At 41.9% G+C, this 24,187-nt stretch overlaps 1 protein-coding gene across 2 annotated transcripts; it reads right to left on the bottom strand.

Annotated features, from left to right (window-relative positions):
• Positions 1–168: 168 nt before the first annotated feature.
• LOC115204275 (nuclear RNA export factor 1) lies at positions 169–23,045 on the bottom strand. 2 transcript variants are annotated; one of them, XR_003880342.1, is made up of 21 exons: positions 22,813–23,045; positions 15,243–15,468; positions 14,994–15,138; positions 14,822–14,905; positions 14,455–14,559; positions 14,028–14,108; positions 13,724–13,793; positions 13,520–13,608; positions 13,324–13,431; positions 13,005–13,114; positions 9,455–9,491; positions 9,238–9,309; positions 9,076–9,131; positions 7,718–7,825; positions 1,669–1,727; positions 1,380–1,495; positions 1,252–1,294; positions 1,116–1,121; positions 759–941; positions 536–596; positions 169–347 (listed from the first exon to the last, which is right to left on the bottom strand). XR_003880342.1 is itself a non-coding variant. In XM_029769722.1 (21 exons), exons 1-21 carry the CDS (start codon positions 22,844–22,846, stop codon positions 309–311), a joined length of 1,899 nt encoding a protein of 632 aa, XP_029625582.1. In that variant the 5' UTR covers positions 22,847–23,044; the 3' UTR covers positions 169–308. The 2 variants fall into 2 exon arrangements, 1 of the variants encoding a protein (XP_029625582.1); XM_029769722.1 differs by having other exon boundaries at positions 1,049–1,121; positions 22,813–23,044.
• Between the last annotated feature and the right edge of the window lie 1,142 nt (positions 23,046–24,187).

The following is a 24,187-nucleotide window of genomic DNA, read 5'->3' as shown; positions in this document are numbered from 1 at the left end:
TTTTCACACTCCGTTTCCCATGTGTATCAAGAATGGTCCACCACCCAAAGGATATCCAGCCAACATGGGCTAGCATAGAGTCCATGCTGTTCTGAGGGCAAAATGGGGGCTGCCACTCAATATTAGGAAGATGTTCGGTATACTCGGTGTGATGAAATGACAAGCCTATTTGAACACGTTAAATCATGTTTAATTATAAGTACACAAATAATGAAGTATATGTTATCTTGTAATCCAGGAGGGTAACTGCATAAGAATCAACAGAAATAAGACCAATGACAATTAAAAAGCTTCACAGCCATTCCTGTTCACTTTATGAAAGCAACATCTGGGATCTTTCCATGAGCCTGAGGAGAAACGGAGCAGAAGTTGTTTTTAGTATCTGAAGCCTAAAAAGGGTGCATAACATTCGAGGTAAAACATTCAGTCAACTAAAGCAACACACATTGCTCCCTTAGATACTTTACCAGGATGGCGATTTGAATCTAGGAATGTTTACGGTCTCATTTACAGAGTAATACAAGGAGTTATTTACCTTGAGGTCTGTGAAGACCTGCGCTGCTCGGTTGAAATCCCACTCATTGTCCTGTAGGCACCTGATATACATTGATAAAGTAGGTTAGAACCAATATGAATGCAACATTCCACCCACAAAACCCTGTACATAAAAAAACAAAGCAATGCGACAATAGGGGACAGCGGTTGTCACTACTTGAGCCCACTTAAAATCAAATGCAAAGTAACTGTTTCCCACTTACTTCTGGGACCATTCAAGATTCATGCCGGACTTGAGGGAGAAGGCAGAGAGCATCTCTTGCTGGGGGGCTGAGAGGGTGGGGACAGGACTGCTGGATGGGGTGGGGGCAGGTGCCACAAAGGCCCGGCGGATCTCCTCAGTCGTAGCGTTGCGCACAAACAGCTCGTCATTCACTATGCAAAGACTTTCGAAACGAGAGGAATACATTTTTCCCCCATTAGTATCAACATTTTTATTGAGATCAAGACAAAGTACATATCCGGCTGAGATTTGGCTAGCTGTAGGGCCTACCTTGTCCCTCCAGCTGGCACTGTGACAAACACCCGGCAGAAAGCTCTCACAGAGTCGCGGGATTTACCTTCAACTGGCGTGACAGAAGGAGAAAGCAACATACATGGTTCATGACTTTTTGGGGAATGAAAATGTGGGAAACAGAACAACAAAATTGGGAAACTACATACGTTAACCAAGTTAGAAAAGTTGAACAAACATACCTTCTTTGAACACTCCAGTGACCGTGAACGACAGTAACGTGTTCTACAGGAGTAGGAGAGGGACAGGAGATCAAGGATGGTCATGGGCTTTAAATGTGAATTGATGGTTATAAATGTATTCTACTCACGGTGAAGGTGTTGACGTCCACAATTAGAGATGCGGTGTCATGCTGCGTTTTGGGCAGTTCGCTCAGGAAAGCCACCACATTCAGACGAGTGTGCTTCAGTAAGCGGAATCGTGTGGCTGAAAGAACAAAGGTATTCAAATAATTTACTTTGTGTATATGAGTGAACTCAATCATGGTGACTTTCACTACCAACAGGTTTACTTTATTCAGACTACATTTGCAAGAGATGACATCATGACAACCATCACTTCTGAAAACTGAAGTAGCAAATCAGAAGCGCGAGACTCACTGGGATCCTTGAGCTTTTTCAGGTTGCGACTGTCTTTATGGTAATCTCCAAGACTGCACCTAGAGACAAAGGGAGACAGTGACCAACTGACTACCTTAGAAACAGGTGACAAATAGGTGATACTGAGTGACTCAAATCAAATGTTATGTCACATGCGCCGAATACAACAGGTGTAGACCTTAGTGAAATGCTTACTTACCTTAAAACCTGTTGGGGCTAGGGGGCAGTATTGACAATTTCGGAAAAAATATGTGCCCATATTAAACTGCCTCCTACTCAAACTCAGAAGCTAGGATATGCATATTATTAGTAGCTTTGGATAGAAAACACTCTGAAGTTTCTAAAACCGTTTGAATGGTGTCTGAGTATAACAGAACTCATATTGCAAGCAAAAACCTGAGAGAAATCCTACCAGGAAGTGGAAATCTGGATGCATGGGCTCTCTTCAAGTCGTTTCCTATTGAATACACGGTGACATAGTAATAATTGTGCACTTCCTACGGCTTCTACTAGATGTCAACAGTCTTTACAAAGTTGTTTGAAGCTTCTACGATGAACAGAGCCCGAATGACAAGGAGGGGAAGTTGTTGAGGCAGGGGGTGACATCACTTCTTGGAGCGCGTTCATGAGGATGGATCCCTCCCATTCCAAAACCTTTTTCAAGACACAGGAACCGTCTGGTTGAAATATTATTGAATCTTCACGTTCTGAAGGCCCTAAAGATTGATGTTTTACAACATTTGACATGTTTGAACGAACGGAAATACAACTTTTTTTAACTTTTCGTCGCGACATCGTCCACGCGCTTTCTACACTTGGGAGTAGCTTACTGGACGCACGAACAACAAGGAGTTATTTGGACATAAATGGACTTTATTGAACAAAACAACATTTGTTGTGGACCTGGGATTCCTGGAAGTGCCTTCTGATGAAGATGATCAAAGGTAAGGGAATATTTCTAATGCAATGTATGATTTTAGATGACTCGAAGATGGCGGCTATCTGTATTGCCAAGTGTATTTTTCTGAGCTCAGTACTCAGATTATTGCAAAGAGTGCTTTCCTCGTGAAGCTTTTTTGAAATCTTTCATAGCGTTTGCATAAAGGAGATGTTCATCTATAATTCTTTGAATGACAGTTTCATTTTGTATCAATGTTTATGACAAATATTTTTGTAAATTGTGGCGCTGGTTCACCGGCAGTATTTGAGGGAAAATATTTTCTGAACGTCACGCGCCGATGTAAAATGCTGTTTTTATATATAAATATGAACTTTATCGAACACAAAATGCATGTATTGTGTAACATGATGTCCTAGGAGTGTCATCTGATGAAGATCGTCACAGGTTAGTGCTGCATTTAGCTGTGTTTTGGGTATTTGTGATGCATGCTAGTTGCTAGGAAAATGGCTGTGTGGTTGTACTCTCCTAACAATCTAATGTTTTGCTTTCGCTGTAAAGCCTTTTTGAAATCGGACAACGTGGTTCGATTCAGGAGAAGTGTATCTATAAAATGGTGTAAAATAGTCATATGTTTGAGTAATTGAAGTTATAGCATTTATGAGGCATTTGTATTTCGCTCCACGCGATTCCACTGGCTGTTGACTTGCCCAGGGAGGTTAATCAACAATGCAGTTAACACTTATTTAATAGTATTTACTAAAATAAACTGAATAAATAGAAGAACAAGAAATAATTAAGGAGCAACAATAAAACAGTAGCGCAGCTTTATACAGGGCCTACCGGTACAGTCAATGTGCGGGGGGCACCGGTTTGTGAAGGTAATATGTACATGTAGGTAGAGGTCAAGTGACTGCATGGATAAAAAACAGAGTAGCAGCAGCGTAAAAATGGGGGTGGGGTTGGGACAAAGCAAAATGCCTGGGTAGTCATTTGACTTGCTGTTCAGGAGTCTTATGGCTTGGGGGTAGAAGCTGTTAAGAAGCCTTTTGGACCTAGAATTGGTGCTCCGCTACCGCTTGCCATGCGGTAGCAGAGAGAACAGTCTGACTAGGGTGGCTGGAGTCATTGGCAATTTTTTGGGGCCTTCCTCTGACACCGCCTGGTATACAGGTCCTGGATGGCAGCAAGCTTGGCCCCAGTGAAGTATTGGGCCGTACACACTACCCTCTGTGGTGCCTTGCGGTCAGAGGCCGAGCAGTTGCCATACCAGGCAGTGATGCAACCAGTCAGGATGCTCTTGATGGTGCAACTGTAGAACTTTTTGAGAATCTGAGGACCCATGTCAAATCTTTTCAGTCTCCTGAAGGGGAATAGGCGTTGTCGTGCCCTCTTCACGACTGTCTTGGTGTGTTTGGACCATGATAGTTTGTTGGTGATGAGGACACCAAGGAACTTGAAGATCTCAACCTGCTCGACTGCAGCCCCGTCGATGAGAATGAGGACATGCTCGGTCCTCCTTTTTCTGTAGTTCACAATCATCCCCTTTGTCTTGATCACGGTGAGGGAGTTTTATCCTGGCACTAACCTCCTCCCTATAGGCTGTTTCATCGTTGTCGGTGATCAGGCCTATCTTGTGTCGTCAGCAAACTTAATGGTGTTGGATTCGTGCTTGGCCATGCAGTCACGGGTGAACAGGGAGTACAGGAGGGGACTGAGCACACACCCCTGAGGGGCCCCTGTGTTGAGGGTCAGCGTGGCAGACGTGTTATCATCTACCCTTACCACCTGGGGGCAGCCGATCAGGAAGTCCAGGATCCAGTTGCAGAGGGAGGTGTTTAGTCCCATGGTTCTTAGCTTATTGATGAGCTTTGAGGGCACTATGGTGTTGAACCCTGAGCTGCAGTCAATGAGCATTCTCACATAGGTGTTCCTTTTGTTCAGGTGAGAAAGGGCAGTGTGAAGTGCAATAGAGATTGCATAATCTGTGGATCTGTTGGGGCAGTATACAAATTGGGGAGGGTCTAGGGTTTCTGGGATAATGGTGTTGATGTGAGCCATGACCTGCCTTTCCAAGCACTTCATGGCTACAGACGTGAATGCTACGGGTCGGTAGTCATTTAAGCAGGTTACCTTGGTGTTCTTGGGCACAGGGACTATGGTGGTCTTCTTGAAACATGTTGGTATTACAGACTCGGTCAGGGAGAGGTTGAAAATGTCAGTGAAGACACATGCCAGTTGGTCAGCGCCTGCTCGGAGTACACGTCCTGGTAATCCGTCTGGCCCTGCGGCCTTGTGAATGTTTAAAGGTCTTACTCACATCGACTACGGAGAGCGTGATCACACAGTCGTCTGGAACAGCTAATGCTCTCATGCATGCTTCAGTGTTGCTTGCCTCGACACGAGCATAGAAGTTATTTAGCTTGTCTGGTAGGCACGTGTAATTGGGTAGCTCGTTGCTGTGCTTCCCTTGGTAGTCCGTAATAGTTTGCAAGCCCTGCCACATCCAACAAGCATCGGAACCAGTGTAGGACGATTCAATCTTAGTCCTGTATTGATGCTTTGCCTGTTTGATGGTTCGTCGGAGGGCATAGTGGGATTTCTTGTTAGATTCCCGCTCCTTGAAAGCGGCAGCTCTACCCTTTAGTTCAGTGCAGATGTTGCCTGTAATCCATGGCTTCTGGTTGGGGTATGCACGTACGGTCCCTGTGGGAACGACGTCATCAATGCACTTATTGAGGAAGCCAGTGACTGATGTGGTGTACCGTCTCTGGATGAGCATTTTCTTGTTTGCGTATGGCCTTATACAGCTCGTTGAGTGCCGTCTTAGTGCCAGCATCGGTTTGTGGTGGTAAATAGATAGCTATGAAAAATATAGATGAAAACTCTCTTGGTAAATAGTGTGGTTTACAGCTTATCATGAGATACTCTACATCAGGCAGGCAAAACCTTGAGATATAAAATTAGATTTTGTGCACCAGCTGTTATTTATAAACAGACACAGACCGCCACCCCTTGTCTTAAACTTTTTAGGGTATAGAGGGCAGTAGTTTCGATTTCGGATGAAAAGCGTGCCCAGAGTAAACTGCCTAATACTCGGGCCCAGAGTCAAATATTTGCATATTATTAGTATATTTGGATAGAAAACACTATGAAGTTTCTAAAACTGTTTGAATGATGTCTGTGAGTACAACAGAACTCATATGGCAGGCAAAAACCTGAGAAAAATCCAACCTGGAAATCTGAGAATTGTAGTAAAAAAGAAAAAAAATGTTTTTATGAAATGTATGCATTCACTACTGTAAGTCGCTGTGGATAAGAGCGTCTGCTAAATGACTAAAATGTAATTTTTTTTAAATGTAGTAGTCTTTTGAATCCCTATCGAAACTACAGTGTCTGTGGGGTCACGTTGCACTTCCTAAGGCTTCCATTGGCTGTCAACAGCCTTCAGAAAGTTTTTCCAGCATTCTCCTGTTACTGGGCAGAGAATAGTTGCTCAGTCAATGAGTGGACTGCCTGAGGACAAAGGGCTTGGTGATGCACGAGCCCGACAGCGCGCCCCTCCTTTTTCTGCTTGAGTGAATACGCTATTGTCCGGTTGGAATATTATCGACGTTTTATGTAAAAAATACCTTAAGGATTGATTGTAAACAACGTTTGACATGTTTCTACGACCGGTAATGGAACATTTTGACTTTTCGTCTCTGGTACTGCGCTCGCGTGTTATGCCTTTGGATAGTGATCTGAACGCACAAACAAAACGGAGGTGTTTGGACATAAATATGGAGTATTTCGAACAAAACAAACATTTCTTGTGGGAGTCCTCGGAGTGCATTCTGACGAAGATCAGCAAAGGTAAGAGAATATTTTTAATACTAATTCAGAGTTTTGTTGATGCCAGAACTTGGCGGGTAGCTGTATAGCTTGCTTCGATGGCTGAGCTATGTACTCAGAATATTGAACAATGTGCTTTCTCCGTAAAGTTATTATGAAATCTGACAAAGCAGTTGCGTCAAGGAGTAGTGTATCTATAATTCTTTCAATAACTGTTGTAAATTTGATCAACGTTTATGAGTATTTTTGTAAATTGATGTGCACATTCACCGGAAGTTTTGGTGGGAATACATTTTCTGAACATTACGCGCCAATGTAAAATGCTGTTTTTGGATATAAATATGAACTTTATCGAGCAAAACATACATGTATTGTATAACATGAAGTCCTATGAGTGTCATCTGATGAAGATCAAAGGTTAGTGAATATTTTAGCTGTACTTTTGGTTTTTGTGATGCATGTCCTTGCTTGGAAAATGGCTGTGTGGATTTTCTTGTGAAGTTTATGTCCTAACATAATCTAATTTTATGCTTTCGCCGTAAAGCCTTTTTGAAATCGGACAATGTGGTTAGATTAAAAAGTGTCTTATCTTTAAAATGGTGTAAAATAGTTGATTGTTTGAGAAAATGAAATTATGAGATATTTGCTGTTTTGTATTTCGCACCATGCTATTTCACTGGCTGTTGAATAGTGTGGGACGGTCACGTCCCACCTAGCCCAGAGAAGTTAACGGAGGCAGCTGTTCCATCTTGCCGATGGACCGAAAACCCCGCCAGCTGTATGTTATCCATGTCGTGGTTATCCATAAGATATTACAGTTTTTAATGTCCCGTTGGTAGGGTAGTCTAGATCGGCGCTCATCCATTTTGATACCCGATGATTGCACGTTGGCTAATTGGACTGATGGTAGAGGGGGATTACTCACTCGCCGTCGGATCCTTACAAGGCACCCCGACCTACATCCCCGATATCTCCGTCTCTTCTTCATGTGAATGACGTGGATTTGGGCCTTGTCGGGTGTCTGAAGTAAACCCTTCTCGTCCAACTCGTTAAAGAAAAAAATCATGGTCCAGTACGAGGTGAGTAATCACCGTCCTGATATCCAGAAGCTCTTTTCGGTCATAAGAGACGGTGCCAGAAACATTATGTACAAAATAAGTAAAAAATACAGCAAAGAAAACACACACACAATAGCACAATTGGTTAGGAGCCCGTAAAACGGCAGCCATCTCCAACTTGTTTTTTGACACTGTTTATTTTACACCGTTTATGCATGCTGCTGGAGACAGGAAACATGAATAACTAGCCAAGGGGTACCTGGAGGGGTTCTGCATGGTGAAGGGCATGCTCAAGGAGAAGGTTGCTCCATCATGGTAGGCATCTAACAAAGGCTGTCTGTCTCCGGAGTCATACACACTGTAGTATCTGGGGGAAGAAATTATTCCTTAAAAACTTACATCATAAGAAACACACAACTTACATTTCCAATCAGTACAGATAGATTCTATCAAAGCAGATCAATGTGTCTTATTTAAATAAATAAATAATGCTGCCTTTTTGTTTTAAACAAAAACAAAGGTGTTTTGTAGTGCATCAGAGCATTTTGGGTTCCGGCTTAGTTGAGATTTGCTCCGCATACATGCGGTAAAGAGGTTAATGGAACGCCAGACTGGCTCACATTTAGCAAATCTGATCTAACAAAGTGGATATTTGTCAAATCCGTCATGATTGATGTATTGTAACAGGCCCACAATGTGGTTACTACAGTCTGATTTGGATATATTTGGCTGTTTTCACTGCATAACATTTAGAAGTTGTCCCTTTTCAGGGTTTAGAAGTGACTGCTAAAATGTTAAATTCCGTTTGTATAAGCTGGTAGCATAGCTAGTGTAAGAATATTTTGAAGATAAATACACAACGCAGAGGACGATAGGTCAATAGAGTACTAAAAGTCAATATAGTACTAACGATCAATGAAAAGTGTTTTTTCTGTTATAGGGGATTAATGATCAATGGGTCAGAGACATGGGAGGAATTTCAGTCCGGGACTCATAGCTACATGGCAAGTTCTCATTGGTCCAAATTGTTCATACATTGAGCCTGAAATAGGATACTTGTTATTTGGCCATTGGCCCAGTTTTATTGCAAGGAATTCTAATTGGTCAACCACATGCTAGGCCTGGGTTATAAAACTACATCCTGTCCCTTTGTTCTGAGGAGAGAATCACTGAGGACAGGGGTGAATGAACATCTACCTCTCAGCATAACATTGAATAAACCTATTTTTCTCCCGGATTTGCTTTGGGGTCTGTGCTATTGAAAAGTAACATCAACTGCTAACACTAGCATACAGAAATCAGTGGTGATGTTCAAAGTAGTCTTTAACTGTAATGCAGTTGATTGGTGACGATAACATGAACATGTATAGGGGTTGACATCCATACAAGCATTATACGATGATTTCTATATCTACATAGTATGAAATACACAAACAATAGCCTAAATGTAGGATAATTTGCTGGGGGGCAATGAGGTCATTCGTAATCTTTCCACCAAGCGTTTCCTTGGCATTTCCATTGACCTCTTTACCGCATCTATAACAGTGTGTAGTGTACGTGTGTATTTGTACAGTAATGTGTATGCATTTGTGTCCGTGGATTCAACATAAAACTCACTGTTGTAGGAAGCCAACGATGGGAGTCTTGATCTCTTCAGAGCAGAAGTAGCTGGGCTGTGACAGCAGTCGAAGGGTGAGAATTTAAAAGAACACACTCCTGTTTTGACACACGGTTACATGCAAAGCCCCTAAATGAGAACCAATGTTGTGCATGTATTACCTTGCAAGGTGGAAGGGCGTCAGGAGTCACCTCCACATCAAAGACTATGGGCGGGGGGAGATCCTGACCGTCCTAGTGAGAGTTAGAGAGGTCAAGGAGAGAAGACAAAGATGACTAATTGAAGAGATGTAAATTCTTCACAAATACAATAATAATATCCAAAACGAGTTGAATAAACAATTGTTTAAATCCTAAAAGCGTTTGATTTAATCCTTACCAGTTTGAGAAGCCTGGGGAACCTCTCTCTCACCTCGCTGTCCGACATTCACAAAAACACAGAAGATAAGAGACAGGAGTTAGTGCTGATTATATATAAAGACAGTCATCCCCCTAAACACTATTCAACCACAAACGCATATATATATGCTCATGCACTCACAGCCTCACCCATGGATAAGGATCTCTAATAGCCACCCAAATGTTGATATAATCCCTGTCCATACAGTTAACTGAAATGAGGGGCGGAACTAGGCAGTAAAGACCAACATGGACTTGATTCGTCATTATAACTGCATATATTGGTTGGAACTGATTGTTCAGAATAGAACACACCCATGCCTGATCATGACATAGTCAGCTCTGCATATCAGTGGAGAGGTACTCAATGTTACGACACATCCTCTTGTACTAATATGAACTGTACAATACAGATAAACCAATACCAAATCAATCTATGATGACAGCCTTCCTTTATTTATGTTTTTTTTGTGTACTTTTTACCCCAATTTCATGATATCCAATTGGTAGTTAGTCTTGTCCCATCACTGCAACTCCCATGCGGACTCGGGAGAGGCGAAGGTCGAGAGCCATGAGTCCTCCGAAACACAACCCTGCCAAGCCGCACTTCTCGCTTAACCCGGAAGCCAGCCGCACCAACGTGTTGGAGGAAACACCGCACACATGGCGACCGTGTCAGCGTGCATGCGCCCAGAAGCCACAAGGAGTCGCTAGAGCGCGATGGGACAAGGACATTCCAGCCGGCCAAACCCTCCCCTAACCTGAACGATGCTTGGCCAATTATGTGCTGCCTCACGGGTCTCCCGGTCACGGCCGGCTGCGACACAGCCCGGGATCGAACCTGGATCTGTAGTGACGCATCTAGCACTGATCAGTGCCTTAAACTGCTGCTCCACTTGGTAGGCCTCGGCCCCCTTTCCTGTGGCAATGTACTCACCCCTTTGTGAAGATACTCACCGTCCCCCCCTACACGCCGAAACACACGTTGTCTTGGAAGGGGTGTGAATGTTGGTTGTGAGCGCCCCATACCAACAAGAGACAAATCTGTGCTTTTCACACGCATAGGGGAGTGGCCTGGTGATTGGGAGGGGCCCGTGGTGTGACCAATGTACTTGGTAGAGACCACAAGAGTGAGATTATGGTCAAACTACTCAATTGTTGCATGTTTGAGGTGTCTGACAGACACACATGTCACAGGACCAAGAGACAGTGAAATGGAATCTAAAGACTGTAGAGGAGGTGATGGAGACTGTTGGAGATGAAAGATTGACATGAATCATGGGTATACACGGGGGGGTTAATCCATTACATTAAGGCTGGTTAAAGTTACACCATGTCGTTTCAGGTAGAAAGGGAAGAGGGAAAACTTATGGTAACATAGAACAAGACAGGCATGCTCGATCAAACCAAAACAGCAAAGAGGAGTTCACAAAAAGCTTTGATAGAAGATGCAATTCCACTAGGGTGATTGAGTGGTATGTTAGCCAGCCTTAAGGAATAGAAAATGTGTTATTTGAGGAGACCATGCAAAGCATCCCCTTCAGATGAAGACACAAATAGAAAAGAAAAGAAACAGAAAGAGCTGGGCCCTGAGCACCACTATAGATCACTACAGGAGGAACCTCCGTTGCTAGCGTTGATTAATGCATATCTTACACAACATTTTCGGTACCAAAAATAAATACCATTTTGGACCCCACTTCAACTTTAACATTTTGGGGGTGGTTAAACAAATAGGGCGTCCAAGCCCTATTAAACAAACATTTTTCTTTAGGGAAACATGTTGAGAGGGATATCTGAGGAAGGACCAAACGAGTCCTAAACTTTATCAGTGACCATTCTGAGGTGACTGCATGTGTTTATGACCACAGAATAAACATTAAATGTTATATCCTTAACCGCAAATCAACTTCATATATTGAAATCCCACTAATTGAGGGTCTCTTGATACATCTTTGTGTCCCTCGTTCTCAAAGCCTCTCCTTCACTCCAGCTGTTACATTCTCAGATGTGTCTACCAACTTGTGGCACAAACAAGCCTTGAAGGCATGTTAGATTTAAGGGAATTATGAGAAAGCTTGTATTTGGGGACTCTGCTTGGCTTTTTGGAAACCTCTCTCCCGCACCAATCCCAGGCTTGTAGCGCAAATCTTTGTTCTTTACTTCAATGTCTTCTTCGTTCAGCATATACTGTACGTATCAAAGTGCATACATACGTAGGTATGATGTGGCCAGATGCACGACTGTGCCTGTCTTAGGTTGTCCCGGTATCAAAGGTGGGATCTTACCCGTCATTGGCTAACCAGCCCTCTTCACTGGCCACATTTCACGACCCGTATAGGGGAGGATGAGAGGATGTACCAACACCATGTTCTCATATGAATCTTTAATATATATACACACACACTATATGCCATTTAGTAGATGCTTTTATCCAAAGCGACTTACAGGCTTGCATTCATACATTTTACGTATGGGTGGTCCCGGGAATCAAACCCACTACCCTGGCGTTACAAGCGTCATGCTCTACCACCTGAGCTACGAAGGATTCCTTTTCCACAATGCCATTTTAGTAATCCAAGCTCTTCCCAAAGTATGGGTCTCATTCTCAATGCTGTGGTCAGTATTATCCATGCCAAGTTATGTATGCTAGATGTAGTGGCTCTTGAAATTTAAATGGTCAGGATTTTGTTTAAAAAATGAATACAGGGGTGTCTGTAGGGGGCACAGGGCCATCTTCACTGCAGAAAACAAATGGAGGAAAGATCAGCTGCTGAGTTTCAGAGGGAAAGCATGAGATCAGTTGAGACAGACAACAAAAAGAGAGTACCCAGACAGACAGTTAAACCTGCATCTAGAAGGGGGCAGGGGTGTAGAAATAATTGAAATGATAGCCATTTTCCTCAACTAAAACCATCAAATCAAATGTTATTTGTCACACACACATGGTTAGCAGATGTTAATGCGAGTGTAGTGAAATGCTTGTGCGTGCGTTTGTTGGCTGGTTAATATTGATCTATATAGTATGAAGAGGTTCATGGTGTGATCATGTCAACATGGACACATATGGCATGCACCTAAAATAAAAACAATCATAAACATGGCTTTACATTTGAACTGAGGTGCTTCCCCACAAGCATCGAGTAGGCTATTTGTATGATTTCAACATAGAACAACACATTCTTGCCCAAGAACAGATAATGTCAAGTCTGAACAACTTAATCACCACCTATGTTATTGTAGTCATGTGGGAGGGCTCAGTGAGACTCTCTGATAGCATGGTGATCAACAAGTCACTCCAGTTCCTTCGAAGTTGAGCGTTGTGCTGCTATTCAGTAGTACCAGACAAAACATGTCCTTCCTGGCTCATATAATCCATAAATAACATGTGATATCCCACAGAGTAGGGCTTTCCTGAATACATTCAAGTTATCCCCTGAAATACAGGGAATAGAATGAACTACCCCCCCTCCCAACACACCATCAACAGCTTACCATTACCCACCCAGCCATCCTGAGCACAGACTGACCTGATGTATGAAGCCTGGTCCTTGAAATAGTCGCAAAGGGGGTTCCTCTCCAGCCATAACTCCACCAGCTTAAGACCCTTGATCCTGTCCAGCTCGCGCTCTGTCTTTAACTGGAATGATGGCAGGAAAAGAACATCCAATAAAACAGCCAGGTGTTACTCACAAGAATGGACACAGAGAGAAAACTCCTAGTCCCAGTCAATTGACTAAATGAATTACGTGGATTACTGAAAAGTAAGAGGAGACTTTGTGCAGTCCCAGTAAAGGTCAGTGCTGGGGTTAGGTCCCGTTGAGCCACAACCAGACCCAGTCTCCTCACCTCGTTATGAGAAAGGTTGAGTGTCTTCAGGTTGGGAACCTTGTTGACCAGCTCTGACAGGTCATCCAGCCTAAATAGCTTGTTGTTGCTAAGGTTCAGACACACAAGCTGTGGAAGGTAAGGAGAAGGGATAAGTGGAGAGCAAGGCATCCATATGCTTTCCTTATTCAGCTACAAGGACCGACCACATCCATACCTCTGGAATATTCTCCTCAATTATCTTAATAACAGCACGCATGGAGTTCTTTCTGTTCAAAGTCACATCAATGTTCTGGGACACCAGGTCTGTGAAAATCAGGGAAGTATAGGAGTGTTGGACGGCACTACCAGAATACATGTCATATAACGCAAATACAACATTGAAAAACGTTTGATGCAACTAATTGCTCTTGCCGTGTACCTGGGTCTATCCGGATGTTGTTCAAGTCCAGGGCTTGTTGAGAGCCATCAAAACGTTTAGCCATGCATTGCTAATGAGGGAAAGACAGTTTTACGCATTTAGCCCATACACCTCTCTATACAGGAAACTAAATAATGAATGTTGCACTATTATCATTAGCGCGTACTTGAAAGAATAGGAGGCATTACTAAGTAGAGTTGAAGGAAAGAAAAAGTCATAACCTTGCTGATGGCTCTAATATCAATACAATAATGTTATTAAAACAATCACTCCTCCTATTCGAGAGATGGTCTCCTTGTCTTACCTTCAGGTGCTCCAGATCAGCTGGCTTTAGTTCAGACTGGAGAAAGGAGGGTGGAGGACAGGGATTCATCAGTACAGTCACCTGGACAAGATGGAGGAGTGAATAGCATGTTTTTTAATGACTGTCCCCAGGGGGAAATGGTTATGTCCTTGAATTTCTATTGAAAGCCCTTTCCGAAGCCCAAATAATTAACCACAGCCTTACCGTGACCCCTTCTCAAGGTCCTATTTATTGATGGTCCCATCCTTATTGATTGCCATCATCAAACGATTAACTCTGAAGCCAGCCTTGTTGCTTAATCGAAAACTTCTGCTGGTGTTATTAATGTGTTCATGTCTGGTATCCAGTCTGCCAGAAATATCCCGCTTAACACCAATTGATAAAACCACCAGAGGTCGGTTTTGTGGAGAGAAAAAAAAAATAGTACCTTGTAGCCCTCTTTGTCTGTGATCTTCCGTGATACCTTAAACAAGGCATTCGCAGTCGTGGAATCCTCAATAAAGAACTCTGCTCGGTTTCCCTCCACGTGGTACTTTGGAAAACAGAGGTGAAAAAAAGAGAATGCCAATAAAATGAAGCTATTTCAGGGGACAGGGGATAAAAACTAAGTCTAGTGTTTCCCCTAGAATTTATTTGAGCAGTGGTGGCAGAGGTAAATAAAACATTCATTTTTTATATATATTTTTAGTTGCAGTGGCGGCACAGCTGCTAAATGCATAAAGGGGAAACACTGCTCAGTCTATTTCTGGACTAGATTGACTAACAAAAAGAGCCCCTAGGCAGCGGTCACTTACATGTACTGGGGTGAAGGGCATGGAGCAGATATTCTGCAGTGCTGTTATCAGCCAGTCTTTGTCGTATTTCTTTCCATAGGGGACCTGCAAGAGTCACAATTTGGATTGTACTTAGTCAATGCTAATCAATGACAGTTTAGTAAATCCTATTATTTTTACAACGTGGACTCACAGACATCTTGAACCAGTTCTTGCGGCCACCTCCACCTCCATCCCCTCCTTTGTTATTCCCACGACCCCTGTGACCTCCTCCACCACCTCTGCGGCCCCGGTCAAAGCGGTCGTCACCACGCCGATTTGGCCTTCCATAAGGGTTACTAGCAGGGGAAAAAACATGAGGGGGGATAAAGGATAACTTCTAAGATCAAACCTAAAAACACATTCAGTGAAATACTCTCCGTCTTCAGCCTGACAAACTCACAATCTGTGTTGGGAGGATCCATCTTGGGAGTTGCTGTCCGTCATTGCCACATCTCCATCCTCATCGTCGAATCTCGCTCTGGGTCCCGGGCCGCCGCCGCCTCTTTGGCTACCACGATGTCTTGGTCTTGGTCCTACTGGCCCCTGGTCACTATACATAGGGGCCCTGAAAGGCCCTCTGCCTTTACGGTTGCGAACCTTTTGTCCTCCAACTCGGTCATCGTGATCTGATGGACAAAGAGTCACTATAGTAAGCTTTGAGTTCACAGAAAACGGAATTTAACCAAGCTACAGCAATTATTAGCCTAGTAATGGCCCAGGTCTGTCATCATCGTTTGATATCATGCATGTTTGGCAGGAACGCTAGCTGGGCAATTCCACACCAGGAAGGCCCGAAAATATTTTTGGTATCTCGGATTGTTCTGCTTTTCTCACATATAAACTTCATTGGGAGGAAGGATGTTTGATATGCTTTATTAAGAAAATATGTCACAAATGTATTCAACATTACAAATACTAATATCTCAAAAGTACCTTTTGGATTTTGCTTAATTTTAGACATATCGTTTAAAAAAGTGCTACACAGAATTTCTCCCCTATGTGGAAGCTAGGTGAATTGCAACAGCACTAGGCAGCATTCAAAACAAATCTCACCTCCCCACATCCCATTTCCCCGTAATATGGCAGAGACTCGCACTTGAGCATTTTACTTTCGGTTTTGGTCCACCAGCTTCAAAAACAATATTTTTTGTTATTGAAAATATATTTCACAGCAATTTAGATGGTACAATGATTGTTTTTTTCTCTCACATAAACTTAAATTGAGCGAACGGTGTAGAATTTTAGCAACCAGGAAATTACGGAGCGATTTCTATACTGAACAAAAATAGAAAAATGCCACATGCAACAATTAACGATTTTACAGAGTTCCAGTTCATATAAGGAAATCAGTCAATTTAAAAATGAATTAGGCCATAATCTATGGATTTCACATGACTGGCCAGGGGCGCAGCCGTGGGTGGTCCTGGAAGGGCATAGGCCCACACACTGGGGAGCCAGGAATAGCCATTCAGAATGAGTTTTCCCCCACAAAAGGGCTTTATTATAGACAGGTTTTTTTGTAGCTTTGAAAATTGACCACCAGTGGGAACTTACAAAAAAACGATCAATAACATAACATAAAACAATAACATAAAACATCTGGTTAGCTTAGAATAAAAACGTATGGCCATAACAACCAGATGAATTGGTTAAAACATTAAACAGCAGAACATTTTGTTTTTTATTGTAATTCAAAGATGGAAGGGGGCGTAATGGGTATGTGGGCTTAAAGGGTACACTACCCTAATCTGCACAGTCGGTAATACACTCATGTCACCCAGCGACTGTTTTTTGTACATAAAAAAAATTCCCTTGCTCAAAACAAGAATTTGCCCCCATTCCTCCTGCTAATTGGGTAACTATTGCAACATTTTGGTTGTCTGAACGAGGGAAATGCTGTAAATTAAGAGGACTATATATTTAGAAAGATGAGACGTTGAGGATTATAATACTGTTTTGATGTCATACAAGCAAGCCAAACACCTGCGAGTCCAAATGTGCACATCATATTTCCATTAGAGGTCGACCGATTAATCGGAATGGCCGATTAATTAGGGCCGATTTCAAGTTTTCATAACAATCGGAAATCTGTATTTTTGGATGCCGATTTGGCCGTAAAATTTTTTGTTTAGACCTTTAACTAGGCAAGTCAGTTAAGAACACATTCTTATTTTCAATGACGGCCTAGGAACGGTGGGTTAACTGCCTTGTTCAGGGGCAGAACGACAGATTTTTACCTTGTCAGCTCAGGGATTCAATCTTGCAACCTTTCGGTTAACTAGTCCAACGCTCTAACCACCTGCTTTACATTGCACTCCACGAGGAGCCTGCCTGTTACGCGAATGCAGTAAGAAGCCAAGGTAAGTTGCTAGCTAGCATTAAACGTATCTTATAAAAAAACAAATCAATCAATCATAATCACTACTTAACTACACATGGTTGGTGATATTACTAGTTTATCAAGCCTGTCCTGCGTTGCATATAATCGCTTAGGTACACATTGCTCCAACCATAAACATCAATGCCTTTCTTAAAATCAATACACAAGTATATATTTTTAAACCTGCATATTTAGTTAATATTGCCTGCTAACATGAATTTCTTTTAACTAGGGAAAATGTGCCACTTCTCTTGCAAAGAGTCAGGGTATATGCAGCAGTTTGGGCCGCCTGGCTCGTTGCGAACTGTGAAGACTATTTCTTCCTAACAAAGACAGCCGACTTCGCCAAACGGGGGATGATTTCACAAAAGCGCATTTGCGAAAAAAGCACAATCGTTGCACGACTGTACCTAACCATAAACATCAATGCCTTTCTTAAAATCAATACACATTAGTATATATTTTTAAACCTGCACATTTAGCTAAAAGTAATCCAGGTTAGCAGGCAATATTAACCAATTGAAATTGTGTAATTTTGCGTTCATTGCACGCAGTCAGGGTATATGCAACAGTTTGGGCCGCCTCGCTCGTTGCGAACTAATTTGCCAGAATTTTACGTAATTATGACATAACATTGAAGGTTGTGCAACGTAACAGGAATAACGTTTTGTTTTCGAGATGATAGTTTCCGGATTCGACCATATTAATGACCTAAGGCTCGTATTTCTGTGTGTTATTATGTTATAATGAAGTCTATGATTTGATAGAGCAGCCTGACTGAGCGATACTGAAAGAACACTTATTTTAACTTAATATAATACATCAATAAAATCAATTTAGCTGCAAATAAATAATGAAACATGTTCAATTTGGTTTAAATAATGCAAAAACAAAGTGTTGGAGAAGAAAGTAAAAGTGCAATTTGTGCCATGTAAAAAAGCTAATGTTTAAGTTCCTTGCTCAGAACATGAGAACATATGAAAGCTGGTGGTTCCTTTTAACATGAGTCTTCAATATTCCCAGGTAAGAAGTTTTAGGTTGTAGTTATTATAGGACTATTTCTCTCTATACCATTTGTATTTCATATACCTTTGACTATTGGATGTTCTTATAGGCACTATAGTATTGCCAGTGTAACAGTATAGCTTCCGTCCCTCTCCTCGCCCCTACCTGGGCTCGAACCAGGGACACATCGACAACAGCCACCCTCGAAGCATCGTTACCCATCGCTCCACAAAAGCCGCGGCCCTTGCAGAGCAAGGGGAACAACTACTTCAAGGTCTCAGAGCTAGTGACGTCACCGATTGAAACGTTATTAGTGCGCACCCCGCTAACTAGCTAGCCATTTCAGATCAGTTACACCACCCTAATCTCGGGAGTTGATAGGCTTGAAGTCATAAACAGATCAATGTTTGAAGCACAGCGATGAGCTGCTGGCAAATGCACAAAAGTGCTGTTTGAATGAATGCTAACGAGCCTGCTGCTGCCTACCACGCTCAGTCAGACTGCTCTATCAAATCATAAACTTAATTATAACATACTAACACACAGAAATACGAGCCTTAGGTCATTAATATGGTCAAATCTGGAAACTATCATTTCGAAAATAAAACGTTGATTCTTTCAGTGAAATACGGAACCGTTCCGTATTTTATCTAAAGGGTGGCATCCCTAAGTCTAGATATTGCTGTTACTTTGTACAACCTTCAATGTTATGTCATAATTATGTACAATTCTGGCAAATTAATTACGGTCTTTGTTAGGAAGAAATGGTCTTCACATAGTTCGCAATGAGCCAGGCGGCCCAAACTGCTGCATATACCCTGACTCTGCTTGCATGGAACGCAAGAGAAGTGACACAATTTCCTTAGTTAAAAGAAATTCATGTTAGCAGGCAATATTAACTAAATATGCAGGTTTAAAAATATATACCTGTGTATTGATTTTAAAGAAAGGCATTGATGTTTATGGTTAGGTACACATTGGTGCAACGACAGTGATTTTTTCGCAAATGCGCTTGTTAAATCATCACCCGTTTGGCAAAGTAGGCTGTGATTCGATGAGAAATGAACAGCCACCGCATCAATTATATGCAACGCAGGACAAGCTAGATAACTACACATGGTTGATGATATTACTAGTTAAACTAGTGATTATGTTAAGATTGATTGTTTTTTATAAGATAAGTTTAATGCTAGCTAGCAACTTATTTTGGCTTCTTGCTGCACTCGCGTAACAGGTAGTCAGCCTGCCACGCAGTCTCCTCGTGGAGTGCAATGTAATCGGCCATGATCGGGGTCCAAAAATACAGATCACCAATTATTATGAAAACTTGAAATCGGCCCTAATTAATCGGCCATTCCGATTAATCGGTCGACCTCTAATTAGGACATCTACTTTGTGCATGACACAAGTAATTTTTCCAACAATTGTTTACAGACAGATTTCACTTATAATTCACTGTATCACAATTCCAGTGGGTCAGAAGTTTACATACACTAAGTTAACTGTGCCTTTAAACAGCTTGGAAAATTCCAGAAAATTATGTCATGGCTTTAGAAGCTTCTGATAGGCTAATTGACATCATTTGTGTCAATTGGAGGTGTACCTGTGGATGTATTTCAAGGCCTTCCTTCAAACTCAGTGCCTCTTCGCTTGACATCATGGGAAAATCAAAAGAAATCAGCCAAGACCTCCGAAAAAAAATTGTAGACCTCCACAAGTCTGGTTCATCCTTGGGATCAATTTCCAAACGCCTGAAGGTACCATGTTCATCTGTACAAACAATAGTACGCAAGTATAAACACCATGGGATCACGCCGCCGTCATACCGCTCAGGAAGGAGACGCGTTCTGTCTCCTAGAGATGAACGCACTTTGGTTCGAAAAGTGCAAATCAATCCCAGAACAACAGCAAAGGACCTTGTGAAGATGCTGGTGGAAACAGGTACAAAAGTATCTATATCCACAGTAAAACAAGTCCTACATCGACATAACCTGAAAGGCTGCTCAGCAAGGAAGAAGCCACTGCTCCAAAACCGCCATAAAAAAAGTCAGACTACGGTTTGCAACTGCACATGGGAACAAAGATCATACTTTTTTGGAGAAATGTCCTCTGGTCTGATGGAACAAAAATAAAACTGTTTGGCCATAATGATCATCGTTATGTTTAGAGGATAAAGTGGGAGGCTTGCAAGCCAAATAACATCATCCCAACCGTGAAGCACGGGGGTGGCAGCATCATGTTGTGGGGATGCTTTGCTGCAGGAGGGCGTGGTGCACTTCACAAAATAGATGGCTCATGAGGAAGCAAAATTATGTGGATTTACTGAAGCAACGTCTCAAGACATCAGTCAGGAAGTTAAAGCTTGGTCGCAAATGGGTCTTCCAAATTGACAATGATCCCAAGCATACTTCCAAAGTTGTGGCAAAATGGTTTAAGGACAACAAAGTCAAGGTATTGGAGTGGCCATCACAAAGCCCTGACCTCAATCCTAGAGAGAATTTGTGGGTAGAACTGAAAAAGTGTGTGAGAGCAAGGAGGCCTAGAAACCTGACTCAGTTACACCAGCTAAGTCAGGAGGAATGGGCCAAAATTCACCCAATTTATTGTGGGAAGCTTGTGGATAGCTACCCGAAATGTTTGACCCAAGTTCAACAATTTAAAGGCAATGCTACCAAATACTAATTGAGTGTATGTACACTTCTGACCCACTGGGAATGCGATGAGAGAAATAAGCTGAAATAAATCACTCTTTACTATTATTCTGACATTTCACATTCTTAAAATAAAGTGGTGATCCTAATTGACCTAAGACAGGGAATTTTTACTAGGATTAAATGTCAGGAATTGTGAAAAACTGACTTTAAATGTATTTGGCTAAGGTGTATGTAAACTTCCGACTTCAACTGTAGCTAACCATAGTGCCAATAGAACAAGCTTTCAAATGAAGAAGCTTTCACAACACCAAGATTGCGATTTATAACAGACCGTTTTTGGATTGCGCAAAATGTAATTGGGGGGGGGGGGGGGAGAGAACATATTTGAAGACAGTCTTTGAGCCATAAAAGTGCATTGAAATTACTTAGGACCTGTGCACACTGGAGGCACCAGTTAGTACTGTCACTCAAACCCTTGTCACTTTGTCATTTCTTGCAACTACCCCACATTTTCCAGGAATATTCTTATGTTACTGAATGTATCCAGAATATTTTCAGATTTATCTATCAACAAATGTGGCAAAAAGTACAGTAACTGTGACACATAAAATCAACAGTGAATGTCTGGATTCAGTCGTGTCAGGTGAAATGTTGTGTCCTCACCTTTGGTCTAATAATTTTCAAATTATCTCCAAACTGTTCCCTTTCAATTGGTTATTCATTTCATATTTCTTCTGTAAGAAACATTTCAATTTAGTCCTATCCATATAGGCCAATTCCCATGTGTGTAAAGGGTTAATAAAACAATTTTCCACCACCACTTTCAGACAATTCCTGGATGTTGCACACTGCGTTAAGCCAATCAGGTTGCAGCAGTCTGTTATTTACTCCTGGCTGAACATAGTATGCAATATCAGGAAGTACTGTATCATTAGCCCCTCTCATGGTGGTGGGAAAATTGTGTTTTATTAAAGGGGCAATCTGCAGTTGCTTCATCCATTTTGAGACTTCTGAATTAATTAAATGTAAATCTTTAAAAATATGACATACATGCTCCATTGGGGCGGCAGTGGTTGGCCTAGTGGTTAGAGCGTTGGACGAGTAACCAAAATGTGCAAGCTCGAATCCCCGAGCTGACGAGGTAAAAATCTGTCGTTCTGCCCCTGAACAAGGTAGTTAACCCACTGTTCCTAGGCCGTCATTGAAAATAAGAATTTGTTCTTAACCAACTTGCCTAGTTAAATAAAAGGTAAAATAAATTGTAAAAAATAGCTTAGTTCAACTGTCCTACCCCATCACAATACAACATAAGCTTGTGTCACTCGACTGTAAACATATTCAATGTAAACAAACACTATATAGCCTCAAAACATGGTTAAAACCGTCAATTTGATATCACGCTTGATCATTCCTTGTCTATGAATTTGAGAGTGGTTACATTTCTCCAGCCCTATCCCTCAGGTCCTTATTAATTTATTTTTGGGCCTTCGTGGCGTGGAATCGCCCAATTCTCGCTGTACTACGCAGACACGTTTTCAGCCAAATTTCAATGTTGTGATGTAGCTAGAGCGCTAGTTATGAAATTACTCAACGTTGATGTTGGCTACAGTAACTAGTTACCTACGTCTATAACACAAGAGGGGATGTTAGCCAACTAGATGTGTTGTCATAGAAAAATATACCCGCACACGCACCATGGTCCAGAGTAAAACAATGCGCTAACGTTAGCTTCTAAAGTTTAACCACAGCTAGCTAATTACTTTATATTGCTGACAAGTTAAATCATTTATAGGTAGTGTCAACTCCTAGTTATCCAATTCAGAACACATGTCGTATTACGAAAGAAAAATAGCTGGCAAGGAAGAACGTTGTTGTTTATAGGCAGCTAGTTAGCTACGTTTGTTAACGATAGCTAGCTAACATCAACGTACCGTTGCAGTAACGTGAATCGTCGGCTGTTGACATAGTCAGGAACCGAACACCCACTTAACTCCAATAATAGTGGGTATTGTTAGTTCTATATGTACAGCAAATGTGCGTTTAACGTCCGTGAATAGTTAGCAAAGATATTCGCTTTGTTCGTAACATACAATGTAGCTTTACGGCCCCGCCGTCTGAGCATGTGCAATGGCTTCGAACTGGCTTTGCTCACGACCCTCTGGTTAATGACCTCATGGACACTTTTTTCTCAAACGTGAAAAAACAGTTCTCACACATTTTCATGATATATTTCTTAAATGTATGTATTATTTGTTTGTGTGTGGTCCTCTAATGTTGGATCTCACAGTGTGAAGTAAAAAATAAATAATTTGTTCCACAGTAGGCCAACAAATCAACCTGAAATAAAGCATCCCAGAGTATGAATGCTGACCTAGGATCAGTTTGGCATTTTAGAATATAGTGAATTGACAAGGGGTACCTGGTCCTAGATCAGCACCCCTACTCTGAGACGCTTTGTAAGTACGGACCCTGGTCCCAGATCTGTTTGTGCTCTTGACAACTCCATCGTTCATCGTAAAGCCAAACATTTTTTGAAAAGAGTAGTCAACAGTTTTACATTATGACCAATCGATAGGTTACATCAAATCAAATGTTATTGGTCACATACACATGGTTAGCAGATGTTAATGTGAGTGTAGCGAAATGCTTGTGCTTCTAGTTCTGACAGTGCAGTAATATCTAACAAGTAATCTAACAATTCCACAACAACTACCTAATACACACAAATCTAAATAACAATATGTACATATAAATATATGCATGAGCAATGACCGAGCGGCATAGGGAAGATGCAATAGATGGTATAAAATACAGTATATACATACGAGATGAGTAATGTAAGATATGTAAACATTATTAAAGTGTCATTATTTAAAGTTACTAGTGATCCATTTATTAAAGTGGCCAATGATTTGAGTCTGTATGTAGGCAGCTGCCTCTCTGAGTTGGGGATGGCTGTATAACAGTCTGATGGCCTTGAGATAGAAGCTGTTTTTCAGTCTTTCGGGTCCCAGCTTTGATGCACCTGTACTGACCTCGCCTTCTGGATGGTAGCGGGGTGAACAGGCAGTAGCTCAGGTGGCTGTTGTCCTTGATGATCTTTTTGGCCTTCCTGTGACATCGGGTGCTGTAGGTGTCCTGGAGGGCAGGTAGTTTGCCCCCGGTGATGCGTTGTGCAGACCGCACCACCCTCTGGAGAGCCTTGCGGTTGAGGGCCATGATACAGCCCAACAGGATGTTCTCAATTGTGCATCTGTAAACGTTTGTGAGGGTTTTAGGTGACAAGCCAAATTTATTCAGCCTCCT

This window comes from Salmo trutta, chromosome 12 (assembly GCF_901001165.1).
Source record: "Salmo trutta chromosome 12, fSalTru1.1, whole genome shotgun sequence".
NCBI classification, from domain to species: Eukaryota; Metazoa; Chordata; class Actinopteri; order Salmoniformes; family Salmonidae; genus Salmo; species Salmo trutta.
This window is presented reverse-complemented; position numbering and strand designations above follow the sequence as displayed.